At 36.6% G+C, this 16,717-nt stretch overlaps 2 protein-coding genes across 2 annotated transcripts in view; one reads left to right on the forward strand and one right to left on the reverse strand.

Annotated features, from left to right (window-relative positions):
- Positions 1–15,437, forward strand: ttc38 (tetratricopeptide repeat domain 38). Its single transcript, XM_028449873.1, has 14 exons — positions 1–103; positions 1,855–1,932; positions 2,024–2,105; positions 2,983–3,154; positions 4,695–4,868; positions 4,996–5,071; positions 5,421–5,540; positions 5,672–5,731; positions 6,685–6,723; positions 7,244–7,325; positions 9,159–9,324; positions 11,578–11,737; positions 12,864–12,937; positions 13,258–15,437. Exons 1-14 carry the CDS (start codon positions 74–76, stop codon positions 13,343–13,345), a joined length of 1,401 nt encoding a protein of 466 aa, XP_028305674.1. The 5' UTR covers positions 1–73; the 3' UTR covers positions 13,346–15,437.
- tspan33b (tetraspanin 33b) overlaps positions 15,095–16,717 on the reverse strand; it is a 26,986-nt gene continuing 25,363 nt past the window's right edge. Inside the window, exon 8 of the mRNA XM_028449874.1 lies at positions 15,095–15,694. Coding sequence (XP_028305675.1) covers positions 15,626–15,694 — 69 coding nt within the window. The 3' untranslated portion in view covers positions 15,095–15,625. The remainder of the gene's footprint in view (positions 15,695–16,717) is intronic.

Below are 16,717 nucleotides of genomic sequence, written 5' to 3' on the forward strand. Positions count from 1 at the left end.
AGTCAGCTGATACTGCTGCTGCTGCTGCTGCTGCTGCTTGTGCGGGAAACAAACACTTTGTGCAGACTTGAAAATGAACGCTTCAAGCCTGAGGGACTGTGAGGTTAGTGATAAATAAGTTTCTAATAAATACGTAAATACTTAAACATCTTTGGCTCAGAATAGCAAACAATAGGGAAGTTTAGTTTTTTGTTTTTCTGTGCCGTAAAACGCGTCTGAAGGAACCAAAGTCTACAGCGGTGCGTTCAAGTCCTAATGGGAGAGAATTATAAACACTTTAAAACAATAAAAAAATAAAAAGTGCATGGAAAGATAAATGTAGCTCAGGATGTTAATTATTATTATATTATTATTTTATTTTTTTTTTTACTAAAAACTAGGAATTAGAATACTTTTATTTGGAGGTTTTGGAGATTAAAACCTTGTTATGGCCAAACAGCTGGAATCAGCTATTTTAGAGAGATGTTCCTTTTCACATTAAAAGTTTTAAACAGGATTAACAGAAAAGTTATGTTTTTAAATGACATAAGGTAATGCGATATGCCTATGAAAATACATCATTTTTTTTCCACAGCGAACAATGATTAATCGTCTATTCCAGTGGTTCCCAAACAGGGGTACGTGTACCCCTAGGTGTACATGAGCACATTTCAGGGGGTACTCAGAAATAGTTAATAATTAATTCTAAAATAATCTGGTAATTGTAATTTATTAAAACATGATTATTTTATGCTCTAGAGGCCATTTTATCACACAATAGGAGACAATATTTAGCTACATTTTATAAAGGATACCATATTTACTTACTATTGATGTAGTCACATAAAAGTGCATGGTATTTTTTTCAAAATAAATTCCACTCATTGTTTTGAATTTGTAGATGAACCCTTGGGAAACCAACGTTCTAGACACAGTTAAGGGTTTAGGAGAACCCACTGTTCTACAAATGAAAAAGCATATGAAATTATGGAGAGGGTATCTATGATGTGAAGTGGGGGTACACATGATTTGACAAAAATGCAAAAGGAGGTACACAGGAACCCCACATCTATTCAATTAGAGGTGGGTAATTGGTAATCAGCTTAGTTAACCTTTACAAATAGATTTCAAACCTAAAAAAATAAAACAAAAGTTAGATTATAAACCAATATTCGATTATTGCTGATTATTGATCTTCCATTTAACATAAGTCAGCTGCTGAATTATTTGACTTCTTTTTTGAGTAACACCTCACAGCACCGTCAGTATTGAATAGTGCTGAGGTCGACAACTTTATCACAGTGGGGGCCACAAAAATGTGACGATCCAAGGGCCACATTATCATTAGTCATTACCTTTAGAATAATGCTTGATCACAACATGAACACAACAGTTTTTCTCTTTTATTTATGAGTCATTTTTATGTATTTTTGTCATGATTTTCTGTTTCTGAAGTCATTATGTGTATATTTAATGGTGTTTCGTGTATTTTTAGTGTCATTTAGTGTATTTCCCGCAAATTTTTGTGTAAGTTTGTTGTCGTGTTTAGAATAAATTTGTGTATTTTTTTGCCCTGTGAATTATTCTGTGATTTTTGCATGTGTTTTGGGGTCATTTTATGTTTTTTTGCTGTTGTTTTGTGTATTTTTCCATTTTTTTATGTGCTTTTGGAGTCATTTTGTAATTGCTTTTGGGGGCTGCACAACACTAGACTGCTAGTTCCGCTAGTTGCCCATGTCTGGTATACTGTAACTGAAGTCTTACAGTTCAAAAAATGCAAATAATCCATCTTTGAAAATGTAAGAATTGATTCATAATCATAATAATCAAATCTTTTTTTTTTGTTCCCACCACCACATATTTATTATTACACAGGCATGGAGAGCAGAAGGCCTGCCACTGTCCACCACCAGTAATGAGGCCTGTAAACTGTATGATGCTATCCTGACCCAGGTAGTCACATGACAACACACACACACAGACACACACACACTGACTGTGTTACGACTGTAAAGTTCCCATCTCATCTGTATTTGACTTTTAGTACGTGAAGTGGCGTAATGATGACACCCTCGGAGGATTGGAAGGATGCATGTCTGCCATCCAAGCAGCTGACCCTAACTTTGGTAAATGTGAAATAAACATGGATATAACATACATGAAGGCCTGACAGTAGATGTAAAACAGGGGTGTCAAACTCATTTTAATTCACAGACCAAATTTTGATTTCAAGTGGGCCGCGGATTTCATCATCAATGTGTTGTAGTTTTTATTTCCACATAAATTATATGTAATATAAGTATGTAAAGCATCGACAATAACCAGGCAATAAGTGACAGATATCAGTCCGTGCGGGATCCTCTCTTTATATCCCAATTTTTTTGTTAGTTTTGGGAAATATTGTGCAATAGTTTGAGGAAAATTGCAGGATTTTCACCAGTTTGAGATGATGTTAGCACAGGAAAACTGAGAGCCCTGCAAATATTGTGGAGTTTTATTGAATTTGTGTATTTGGAGAGGCATAGATCTCTGGAACTGAGTTAGAATAAATATTTACTCTTTCCTTCAGGCTGAATTGACTGTTATAAAAGGCTGGATTTGGCTCACGGGCCTTGACTTGGACATGTGGTACAGATGATCACAACATGTGCAGCGCCTGAAGTGCCAGTCCAGCCTTTCTTTGATTATATAACTATATTACTGTTAACATATTAACTTTTGCTGCAGGGAATTTGGTTTCTATTTTTCAACTCAACAGCTAAAGCCCGAAAATGTTGCTTTGTTTTTTGTTTTGTTAAGGAAAACGATTCAGAGCTTTCACTGTTGATTTAACAACACGTGGACAATAGGTTAAAAGGAGAGGAATTAATCAACTTCACATTAATAATAAACCATAAAAATACACTGAATATTTGGTCTCAAAGCTTTTTTTCCTTCCGTTTTATTTCTCTGGAAAACAGATCAAGAAAAAACTGCCTGCTCGGTGTTTTTGTCTTCCTGTAGTTATGGGGAACGTGATCAGTACTGGTTTGGAACTGATGACAACAACAACCTCCACGAGGCTGAACCAGCGTCTGGCCAGTGCTGTGAGACGCACAGTGGAGCTCGCCAACACTCAGGATATTTCTCCCAGAGAGAAGCTCCATGTCAGAGCCATAGAGTGTTTTTCACATGGGTAAGACCCAGAGCCAGTCCAGGCATGAAATTACTATTGGTACATTAAAAAAACCAGTATACATCATCATGTAGCACTGAGAGTTGTTAGATAATAACAGGTTGAGTGTAGTGTTCATTTTAAAGCATAATTCATGTTTAGAGGATTAAGTATTCGAACACAGCCTAACCATCATTGTTGGCCCCGCCCCTCCCATAAAAGATGGGAGGAGCGACTAGGTTTCCTCCTCTCACAGCCCTCAGTGAGCATTGATTGACAGCTCTATGATGAACTCTGCAGTGGTGTGGGGGCGGGGCTGCTGTGACTGGGCGTGTCTTAACTACTCTAGGAGTCACGCCAATAATAAAGGCATTTTTTTAAACGTCCCCCTAGTGGTAGGTCAGCATAAACCTGGGGGTGTATCTACACTTTAAACAGAAACAAGTAACCCTGGCTGTGTTTGTAATGTCATACTAACTTACTATTCATACTAGGTCTGACATCAAATATTAGTGTACTGTAATACGTTCACATTAGATAGTATGACAAGATTGAGTATGTGAGAAATACCAGAATGTATACTACAGAATATCAAGACATTTCCTGAGTACGCACGATGTGCACACTAGTCATACTCAACTGCCCTATGATGCATTACGAGCGGAATGTAAAATTGTAGTTTTTATTGTTTTTTGTAAATATGGCTCTTGTTTTGAAGTTCACAGGAAGTTTAGTCAGTAGCACAATGGAGGGTCTTTGAAAATCTCGGCAAATGTCGGCATGAAATGTGTTTCCGTGAGTTTTATGGATCAAATGAGCACATGTTGATATTCTATTTGGTCACTTTTTCGCTTGAAATGTTTTCAGAACTTTAAACGCTGATATTTAGCCTCAGTGTGCTTCAGGTTTTTGTCATTGTAGGTTTGAAATGCATCTTGGGAAACTTGGAAGTATACAATGAGTGGAAACAGTCACTATATTAATCATACTAATAGTACATAGTAGATAGATATATATTATATAGATGTAGTATATACTCATTGAGTGTGTAGTATGTTAGTATGCGATTTCAATCACAGCCCCTGAGTTTTCCACAGCAGTGAGTGCTGGGAGTCCAGCCTACTTTAACCAACTGTACTTACGTATTGTCAAAAGTGACAGTGATGTTAAAAAAAAAGTATATATACCAAGAACACTCATGAAAATAAGTTCATTTAATTTTTACAAACTTTGTTTCTTTTTGCAGCCCAGTACCAACAGTGTTTGAGGACCACTGCTCTAAATGATAATATGAGAAAAAAAAAAAGGTTAAAACACTAAATCATGAAGATCATGAATTAAATCAACTGATTATATTCTCAGTCAGACTCTAACTGCTGGAGGAATGGAAAGCCCAGGATATTTAGAGGAGCTTTGGAGTGCACCGTGCTGCTCTTCTAGTGATAAAAGGAAACTCTCACTTCTACTTCCTGTCATCCCTGCAGTGACACATTAGTGATCTTTGGCCATTTAAAGTACTTCCTTGAACTGTCTTTAACAGTAAATCATGGTATTTTTGTAGAAACTTTCCCAAAGCGTCCGAAGCCTGGGAGGAGATTCTGCTCGATCATCCCACCGACTTGTTGGCCCTCAAGTTTGCACACGATTCTTATTTCTACACGGGAGCCCAAGCGGAGATGAGGGACTCTGTGGTCAGGGTGCTCCCACACTGGAAACCTCACATTCCTTTGCACAGGTATAGAAAACGATGAGATTCATGTTAAATGGTGAAGTAGAGATTAAATGAGATGCTGATAGCTCTGATAGTGTAGAGACGAGTGTGTTTTTAACACAATGCATTTGTGTTCTTTTTGTTCCCCCAGCTATCTAAACGGATTACACGCATTTGGTCTCCTGGAAACTCGCTTTTATGATCAAGCTGAGAAAGTGGCGATGGAGGTGAGATTTTTAGATCGTTCGTGGCAATCTGCGGCGCAAGCTGTTGCCGTTATTGTCGGCCGCTCAAATCCCTCTGCGTCTGTTTGGTTCGTGTCGGTTCATTTCACCGAGTAATTTTATGTCAAAGACCGAGCGTAATGAGCAGCTCATTGGAACATCAGCACGTCTACGACTCTCAGCTGAATGCAAATGAAGAAGCTGTGAAAGTGGGATGCTTGAGAAAAGATTGAGGAATATCATCAACGGAGAGAATGATTACAAAGAGTTTAGCATGTAGACTTTTTTTGATTGTCACAATAGGAAGCGTGTGATGTCTTTGAGTATTTGTGATGTTGTGTCAATCTTGAAGGGTCTTGCGATGACACCAGACGATGCATGGGCAGTGCACGCTGTAGCGCACGTTTGTGAGATGAGGGCGGAAGTGGACAAAGGCTTAAAGTTCATGGAAACGAGAGAGAAAGACTGGCAGGTACTTTAATGAATTGTTCAGTTGTTATCATTCATGTTGGTGTATTCATCAGTTTTATGTGATTTTATGAGGTTTTGATTAAACATGAGCTTCAAGCAAAACTTTTGATGTATCACATGTTGGTTTTTTAGGTTTCTGATGCATTGGCCAGTCACAACTACTGGCACTGGGCTCTGTACTACGTCGAGCAGGTAAAACTACAACGATATTCTTGTTGTTATTAATATTTTTAGGATTATTTATTTTGTTATTTTTAAATTAACAATACCAAGATTTCTTACAACCAGGAAATGTTGTTGTATTTCTGTTTGGGGGGGTTAGGATATGGAAGTGTATTGAATAAACTTTAAACAAAATTCTGGTTTTTCTGAATAATTTTTTATTCTTGTTTTTTCTTCTGGCAATGTTTTTTTTCTTCAGTTTTTCGGGGTCATTTATTTTTGTGTGGCCCCCCAAAGAAAACGCACAAAGTGACCCTACAAAGACATACAAAAGTACAGAAAAAAGCACCAAAGACATAATCAAAATTATTCACAAGATGACTACAGAAATAACCAAAACCACAACAAAATAACACAAAATTAGAAAAGAAATGCACAAATTGCAATAAAAAAGCAAAATGTTAACACAAATAATAACTCCAGGAACACATGAAACAACAACAATCACTCACAAAATGTGAATAATATACTAACAAAACAACATAACAAAGCCTTTGTTCTTCCTGTATTCTTGTTCAGATTGGTCAATATTCTAAATGCTGAAATTAATGTTGATAATGTGGCCCTTGGATCAGACGGTCACATTTTTGTGGCCCTGTTGTGATAAAAGTTTCCCGTCGCTAATGAGTCAAATTGTGGCAACATTCTACAACAGGGGTAGCCAATCCTGGTCCTCGAAGGCCGGATTCCTGAGACTTTTAAATGTGTCCCTGCTCCAGCACACCGGAATCAAATGAATGGCACGTTTTCATTGCTTCAGCAGAGCTTGATGACAACACAATGGTTTCAACCAGGTGTGTTGGAGCAGGGACACATCTAAAAGTCTCAGGAATCCAGCCCTCGAGGACCAGGATTGGCTACCCCTGTTCCACAAACTTATCTTATCTGTTTCTCATTCTTTCTCAACTTTCCTTTTCCCACAGGGACAGTACGACGCTGCTCTGGAAATATATGACGATCAGGTAGGTTTATGTCAAGCATCCACATGTTGATAAAGGATCTTAGTGACGTCTCATCAGGAATTCCTCTTCCGTCCGTACACATGGGATGTGGACTAAAAGCAAAGTGTTGTGCTTGTTGCGTGTCGAGAGGGCAAGTGTGAACATATGGAAGTCAAGTTCCTATGACAACTTGAGAGCCGGGGAACCACCCACACTAATTCATTGTCAGCTGCCAAAGCTGATTATTTCATTCAGACGCTACACATATAGGATTTAAAAGTGGGGACCTTTGATGTCCCCGTATCTGCACAAGGACATCTCATAATGCTATACCACCGCTGTGAGTTTCAACATAATAGAAATTCCTACATCATGTCGGCCTCCCCTCATGAATGTTTTACCGAGGGGATCCAACGAAACATCACTTTTTAAATATTTGATTTCTTTTGGAAAATGTCATGATGTGTTTGCGAAAAACATCCCATCCTTCAGCCTTGGAGATGATGGATAGTTACGGAGCAGCTGACTGTGTTTCTCAAAGGTATTCAGACGTTGTAAAGCTTCAGGATCCATGTTGGACACCGTTGATGCCTGTTCACTGCTCTACAGACTGGAAATGGAAGGTAAGACAACAAATAATGTAGGAGGTAAAAAGATTACAACTGTCCCCAGTTTTGGGGAACCAAACCATTTTTTTTAACCTCTGGCTGTTCAGTACTTACCTTTTTATCATTTCAAGCAATTCATTGAACTTGCATGACTTGAATTGCAATAAATAAGTGGAAGAATTAGGGTGTTCTAAAACTTTTGACCGGTAGTGTGTGTATATATATATATATATATATATATATACACACACACACAGTATATCAATTAACACTGCCCTACCCCAATATTTTTATATATATATATAATATAGGCCTGATAGATCAATGGATCAAACGTCATGTACACCAAAAGGAAAGGAAAAAGGTTGAAATTGGTGCTTGAAAGTTTGTTTTCATCTTTACACTAACCACATTTTTGTGCATTGCATTGTGGGATGTGGAGTCCCACAAACAGATGCATAAAATTGTTTTTCCTTGATTCTTACCGACACTTGTTGTTTTCTTTTGTTTTTTTATTGCCAGATTTCTATGCACCCGTCTCCGGGACTTCACATCCCACAATGCAATGCACAAAAATGGCGCGTTTACAGTGGAGATGAAAACAAACTTTCAAGTTACAATTTTTATTTTCTTTTTGGAGTAAATGATGTATGAATCATTGATCAATGAGGCGTACACTATGATTTTATTAAAAAAAAAATTATCAGGTGTAGTCAGGGACGGGGTCAATTACATTAAGTAATTACAATTACGCCTTTAATTATACATGCTCAATTAGAATTACTTTAACCAGCATTTTTTCCCTAATTACAATTAAAATTACAATTATTTTCCCACTGAAAGTCATTTACAATTATGTTCTCAATTACTAAAGTTCAATTACAATTAATCACAATTACTGAGTCTTTAATAAATACGTAACCTTCCTCTTGTGTTAGCTTTCTGTTAGCATCTCTTATAATAACAGGTTTGACCCATGTCTTAAAACAGCTGTAAAATACACAAAAAAATATAAACTATCATCATTAGTTTCTCATCCAATGGTTACCATGTTACGCTTCATAATCAATGAAAATATTAGTTTTAATATTTTTGGCGTGGCTGTCTGAGCCTTTTTTGTGTCAGTAGACCCCTCGATCATTATTATGTTTTTAAATGTTAAAATGATCCTCAATAGAAGTAACAGGTGAACTTGATATGAAACATATTTTAACAGTTGTTAACTACGTATGCCTATGTGTAAGCCATACAACTACCGGTATAACGTGGTTGCCAAGTTCACATAGTAAATGACAGTTTTTATAGAATTTCCGTAACAATTACAAAGTCAACAATTGTCTGAACTCAATTACAATTCCACAAGGATTACAACAGCAGCATATTCTTTTCAATTACGATTACAATTATAATTACACCATATTTGTAATGACTTATGAATTATGCAATTATTATTATTAATAATATTATTATTATTCTTTTTAATCTTTGTCTGCACATGCTGTCAGAGGTCAACACTACAATTAAAATGATAATTGACCCCAACCCATGGTGTAGCAGTTTAAGTATATTTTAAATAGATAAGTCTTTATTGTCATTGCATAATCACACAAAGTACCACAAATGAAATTGGACCTCAGTCCCCCTTGATGTAAATCACATTTCATTCACACACATACACATTATATTAATAAATACATAAATAGGCGATTCATCAATTCATTTTCAGAATAAAAACATTACGAATAATAAATCATAATCAATAAGTGTAGCATTTGTACATTATTAAAAGCTTAAATTGCTTCCATTCATGCCGTGTTCAAACTAAATGATGCGTCTCCATGTTTTCAGGCGTTTGTGTGAAAGACCGTTGGCAGGAGTTGCTCCAAGTCACTCAGCCGCACACGGATGACCATGTGACCTTGTTCAATGACCTCCACTTCCTCATGGGGTCGCTGGGAGCTAACGAGAGCGCCACTTCTCAGCGGCTGCTGGAGGGCCTCCAGGAATTGACTAAGTGAGTTTCTCCCCTTCACTGCACACCCCAACACTTTGTCAGGCTTTATGTAAGGAACTTATGTAAAGGCAGACTAAACCAAGGGAAGGCGTGGGCTGTGAGATGGAGGCTGGTTGAAGACAGGAAGAACACTACTCAAGGCTCGTAGTGTGTGTTCGGGAAACGTGGGGCTTCCCACAGCTGCTGCGTCTGTGGCTAGAAAAGTTCTGACCACACAAGCCTCCGCTCGCTGCATAAAAGCTTCCATTCAAATCCAGCCTTTACATTTTCACCATTATATAATAACATCATAAAGTGAGAAAATGGTTTTGTTTTTCTTAGCATAGCTTTAATTTGAATTATTTAGAAGAGCTGATTTATTTTAAACAGTCGGATCCTATTCCACTTTCTGAGGATTTGAGATAATTGTGCTGCATTATACAGTCTGTATTTTGGAATCATACTTGATTTGATCAGTTTGTGAATGGTAAACATTCTCAGGATGTGATTATAGTCGCTATAATATTCATGGATAATGTTTCTCTTGTGAATATAATTTAATTATTAGCTTTTAATGCCATTTAAGATGTGATTCTATCTAAGGATGGATTTAACCCTCCTATTATTCTCCCAACATAGAAAAATGTTGACCAAGTTTTTGTGTCACTTTAATATATAATATATATATATTGATAATGAAACCATGACCTGTTCTCTAGCGCCACCATCAGGCCAAACTTTTTAGTTTAAAGTTAGTGTGTCTTGAAAATCTTCCATCCAATTCTTTTCTATTTTTGGGGTGCACATTCATGACATACAATCAAAATAGGAACATTTGTGAAATATTATAATATATATAATGTTATTTTTTGAACGATACATTTTGGATGGGCACAAATAGACCCCAGTGATAATAGGGTTAAATGAGGATTTGGACACTTCCTCTATATCAGTGGTTCCCAAACTTTTCACAGTCCCGTACCCCTTCAGACATTTAATCTTCAGCCATGTACCCCCTACTTCTGCACACTTAAAAAATATAATAATGTAGTGTAAATGTAGTGTTTTTCAACCTTGGGGTCATGACCCAATGTGGGGTCTAATGTCTAATTTATAATTAAAAAAATAAAAATGTATTTTAAGATGTTTTAATTATACTTTTTCAAAATGTAACATCACACACACACACACACACACACACACACACACACACACACGACAATCTTAAACAACTTTCACTATTTCAAATATAAATGTAGTTCAAATAAAATGCAAAATAAAAATATCTGAGCTGGTGCATATTGTCACTATGTGCACTAATCCTGGCGACAACAAACATTATCAAAAGAAAAAAGTCTCTGGAGACGCCAAAAATTTGTGATAACAAAAATGGAGTCACGACCAAAAAAACGTTGGGAGCCACTGATGTGATGTCATATACAATGTGCCTATCCTGTTGAGGAACAATATATAATAATAATTAAAAAAAAAAAAAATCTCTCACCATGGGTAGTCTTACATCAGCTAATGTGTAATTAGTGGCAATGGAGGCTCCTGACTGCTTATATATATATATATATATATATATATATATATACACACATATATATCGCACCAATTTTTAGGGTTATGGTTAGATTTAGTCTTAGTCACGTGACCTAAACTGGCCAAATAGGGGCGCTGTGTAACGATAGAATGCCAGTATGTCGGCAACTGCTGAATTAGTTTTAAAGGATTAATTACTGGCTACAAGCTGTTGGAAATGCAGAATAAAACCTGTAAAAACCATGTGGAGTCGAGGAGATGCGTGACTGTAATGTTCCAAAATAATGTAAAATTCTTCATTTTTCACACACTTACACACCCTCAGGCTGTTGATAGTGTTTGTTTTAAATGAATTCTCATGTTTGAGCTCATCTCCTCTTGATGAGAGAGTTTTGAACAAATAAAGCATTTATTTATATAGCAAATTTTTATGCTATTTAAAGGTCACCCAGTCACAGTTATTGGCTGAAGACTTATTGCTGCTCTGTGCGTCTAGTAAATATTTTCCATTAAGCTCGCCCTTCTGTACTCAGTGCATATTTACATGTGATAAAAAGAAAGAGATTGGCTTTTGACAAAGAGCTGATGTGAAGGTGTTGGCACTGACCTTTGAATTTCAGAAGAATGCGTTTCTTAGTAACAGCGTTTTTCTGAAAATGATCAAACTTTGTAAAAACAAAAACCTTTTCCTTGTTCTTTTTTACTGCTTTCTTTCTTTCTCGCTCTCAGAGAACCAGGGGAGAATCAGCAGCACCAGCTGGCTGCGACTTTAGGCATTCCAATGTGTCAGGCAATGATTGAGTACAACCAGGGCAACTATAATCAAACCGTCAACCTCCTCTACCCCATTCGCTACAAGATGGTGAACATCGGTGGCAGCGATGCACAGGTAACATCAATAACCAATTAAAAAAAAAACACTTTGGGGGGCTAATAAAGTATTGATATGTTCCATCCAGGGTTGGGATCAATTATAATTGCAATCATGTAATTGATAATAATTACAGTTATGATGTACAGTAATTAGAACTGTAATCCTAATAGAAAAAAAGCTGTTGCTGTTGTAATTTAATTGTAATTGAGTTCAGATAATTTACTTTGTGATTGTAATTGTCATGAAAATTCTATAAAAAATGTCAATTACAGTGTAATTAAATGCACAACTGGTGAACCATCTTACAGTTCTATGGCTTACACATACATAATTAACAATTATTAAAATATGTTTGTATGTTTTCCCTCTACCTGTCACTTTGATCATTTTACCATAAATAAATAAATAAATCGAGGGGTAAAAGCTCAGACACCCACACCAAAAATATTAATACTAATATTTTCATTGACTAGGAAGCCTAACAAGGTAACTAAAAGATGAAAAACAAATTAGATGATAGATCATATATTTTTTAGTGTATTTCACCTGTTATCATAAGATGCTAACAGAATGCTAACACAAGAGGATTGTTAACCTTTATTAAGGGCTCAATAATTGTGATTAATTGAATTTGGAGTTTGGTAATTGAGAACATATTTGTAATTGACTTTCAGGGGGAAAATGCCATTATTTCAAATTACAGTCACCGCAAACATAATTGAGTTGCAATTGAACGTGGATAGTTATAGACGTAATTGTAATTGAAAAGTGTAATTGACCTCAACCCTGGCTCCATCTTACCCTGAATACCACTGATCCCACTGTATTGGACAAGTTTAGGTGAAGCTGAAATCTCGGTAGCTGTGTTTTTAAAAATCGGACAAGTGGTGAAAAACGCATTGCATAAGAGCGTTGCACCATGGGAACAAGGAGAGTGTGGGGAATATGGAGTGCAGTGCACCAATGTATGAATTATAAATCTGTGTGATGGATGCTGTTGGACTTCATAGATTTTATGCTTCTGGTTTTTAGACGGGCATTCTCCAAGGTGCAAAAGTCTACATACAGTGTAACACAAAAAGGCAGAAACACTCTGCACTGTGTTGCTTTCACTAATGGCTTTGTTGACCTATCTATGCAGAGGGATGTCTTCAATCAACTGCTTATCCATGCTGCCATGAAATCAGAGAGTAAACGCCATCAAAAGCTTGGAAGGTAATACGTAACAAGCTGTCACATTTAACAAAAGCTGTTGTTTCCTTTTGCAGAATCATTTCAAGTATATACGCTGAAAGATTGCGCAAGAAAAAAAAAAGATTAGTGTTCTTGTAGCGCATGAAGCAGTCGATTTCATCGGTTTGTAGTTGCGGGACTTCTTTCCATTATGTCACGTTTCAATGTGTTTGTAGCACAAGCAATTGTTATGCTTCCATTATGTCTCTACACCATGTTACACTTTGATTATTGACCGTGTTGCCCTCTCAGCTTTTATACTGTGAATCTGTGCTCATCTCGTGTTGTGCTTTGCCCCTCAGATGTCTCCTGGTAGAGCGAGATGCCATGAAGCCCAACTCCCCTCTGACACGCCGTCTGATGGAAAGAAATCTGGCTCTTCACGGCTAGAGTGGAAGCAAGGTGCTAACATTGTAGTGTCCATGAAATAAACATGAAAACCCATGGATCGTCTCATTATGGGCCCTAGGTTGGCTGTAAGGGAGACCATAAAGTTATTCTATAAATCTATCCAATATCCTCTGGGTACTTTTCTTCCATAATGCATTTTTGTTAAAAAAAATATTGATATATTTTTTTTTCTTTTCCATGTTTAATAAGACATTTTTTTCACCCCACCACAGCCACTTGTATGCTCCTCCTAAGGCTTTTATTTTGAAAGTGGAAGTTACTTCCTATCAAACTTGACAAATCTAAGCAAAAACAAACAAACTATTTTAAACTGTACAAAAGCATATAAGCATTACTTTAAATGTGTTGGGGTCAATTGTAATTGTGATTTCGTAATTGATAATTGATTACAATTATGGCGTAATTATAATTGAAATTGTATTTGAAAAAAAATGTTGCTATTGTAATTGATTTTAGACAATTGACTTTAAAAATTCAATAAAAACTCTAATTCACACTCACTCACAATGGGCCTACTATGGTTTCACACGTGTTCGACCTGACCTGGGCTGGGCTGTCATTGTGAGTGGACTTTTATAGTCACTGATCTATTGTATTTCTTTATTTTCTCAGTTGTTTAACTGGAATCTTTGTCTGCTCTACCCTCTAAAGGTGGGTTCATCCCAACATGTTAATCAGGATTGGTTGTTGCATTCTATAGGTGTGCATTCCTGCAAAAATGCTGGTCAATGTAATCGTAGTTGAATTGTATTTGAAGATGGATAATTGAAGACCTAATTGTAAATGAAAAATGTAATTGGCCCCACCCCTGGTGTTGGCCTCTGGTAGAACCATGTCCTATTGGTAAGCACACATGAAGCTCTGAGCTGTGGTGACACATGAGATTAGTCTGTTATTTGAAATTAAAACCAGAAATCAGATTTTTAATTTTTTTTTAAATATCAACCAATGCAAATTTAAAGTACAGAAGCAGATTAGGGCCAATTTTGATGGATAAAATAGTTTTTAGCAAATCGACAATAAAGTCGAAATGTCGAAAATGAAGTTGAAATTTAAAGAAAAAGGAAAGAATCTTTGTTATTAAACCCAACTTTGATGTATAGTTTAACATAGTGGTTCCCAAACTGGGCTACGTGTACCCCTAGGGGTACTTGAACACCTCTCAGGAGGGACACAGAAACATTTCAGTTTATTTTTTATTTTTTCAATATTATAGATTTATTTTTTCTTACATGCACACAGACTCCATCAATCATAATCTGTGGCTCAACTCTTTAAAATGCTCCCAAAGGTGAAGTTCAAATTCTAAAACGAGCGAAACATCAGAAATAAATGAATAAAAAGGCCTAAATTTAAGGTTAATGTTGGACGAGACACAGGAAAGAGTTGAGACGATTCATTTCTTTAAAACCTTGAAGTTGTCAAAGAGCACAGGGACTTTTTCTGTGACATCAACACAGCCACGCTGGTTGCTGGACTTTCTAACATTTTTATACAAGTTTCAGTTTGTTTTCACTGAACAAAACCACATATTTTTGAATATGCCTTTTTCTATTTGGCTTGCTATGTTATAGTATAGATAAGAACAGTGTTCAAGTGTCTTGTGCAACCTCTAAATATACATTAATTTTCATCAAATGTGGACCCAAATAATTTGGCAAGACATGGAACCAAACGCAAGGTTCTAACCTAGAAAATCTAATGAGAATAATAATTATTTGGACCACCACATTAGTACTCACTGATACCAATTACAGATACAAAGTACAAATGTTGAATTCTATTTTCCACATAGCCATTCATTCATTTATTTTGTTTTAAATTTTTCACGAGGCATCATCTTAGACAGCTCTGCTAGTAAATAATGTAGCCATACTCACGTACACTAGTAGCCTATCTAACAACTCTGTTTGCAATGTAATATCATGGAAGTACTTTATATGCATCATGTCTTGTAAGCCAAAGCTTGGTTGCCTTGACTGTATTTTATTAGTAGTACAACATACATAAAAATACAAATGTCTAAAGATTAATATTCCGCTGTCATCATTAAAAAAAATCAATAAAACTAGAAAATCAACTGTTTTGTATCTTTTGTGAATAGTTGTTCATGAACACAAATAACACACAGCACATAAAGAGATGTTCTCCAACACTGTAGCGCTAGAGTAGCGACACAATGCAGTGTCCTTGCACATTTCAAAGAAGTTAAATAAATCATTGGCAGTTCTCTTCTTCTCCCCCGTGTCGGCCCGGCTCTCACAACACTGAGGTAATCTCATCCTGGATCTGAGAGATCAGGATCTGGGACAGCACAATGCCTGCAATCTAAAGGACAGCAACAGCCACATTAGATTACACATCAAACCGTGGGTTACTGTACAAACTGTGTCCACAGAGGGGAGGTGGCGTCCTTTCATTTTTAAATGAAAGTTAATATTTTAAAACCATTTGGAACGAAACACGCTGAAAAAGAAGAAGTAGTGTGTCCTCGTATTTGCAGGATTGAAGTAATTTATATTTATGTCCTACGCAACTGATCATAAAGTCTGTTTTACACAGCGAGAGCACACATTCGCTGGCAAACACAGCTGCAGCGAAGCACATTAATAATGAACAGATCTGGTTGAGCAGTGGCCATGCAGACAAATTCAGGAATGGTGTTTACTGATGATATAATATGCCAGGTTAGAGGGGGAAGATGTTCAGCACATCCAATCTGCTACAAGTCTAATGCAATTATAGTGAGAGGTCTCATGGGTAGTTCCCACCATTCCCTCTGCTCAGGCTCACTGGGGAGCCAATCAGGCGCAGCCGTGTGAGAGCGATCGGTCTGAAGATAAAGGAGTTGGGCTGCATGCTGAGGGAAAAATGTGGGGTGAATTCACCTTGACTCTTTTGATTAGAAAAGGTGTGAATGTGAGAACGATGCCTGTGATAAATACGATTTGGATCAAACAGCTGAGATTTTAGGAGCTCGAGAGGTATTACGCGACCGATTCGTCACGATGTTCATTTCCAACTTTTATTGTCATGCACAGACTTCTTCTTTGGTTGCTGATTAATCTGCAGTTTCCAAGAACAATGTAATACATGAGTAATGTGAAGTTAAAGTTTCATTGTGCCCTGTTATTTCACTCTCGATATAACCTTCATTCTTAAAACCTTTATATTTCAGTGGCCTCACATTAACCTTAAAAAGCATCAGTTCCCTTTCAAATTATACATGAACACTGTTGGATTTTTGGTTTTTGAGTGTGTGTGTGTCTGACAGTCATAGACTGCTTTATAATGTACGATGTCATAATGTGGGTTCTTTTAAGAAAAAGTGCCAGTTTGATTCATTAATGA

Source organism: Gouania willdenowi, chromosome 6 (assembly GCF_900634775.1).
Source record: "Gouania willdenowi chromosome 6, fGouWil2.1, whole genome shotgun sequence".
Taxonomy (NCBI): domain Eukaryota; kingdom Metazoa; phylum Chordata; class Actinopteri; order Blenniiformes; family Gobiesocidae; genus Gouania; species Gouania willdenowi.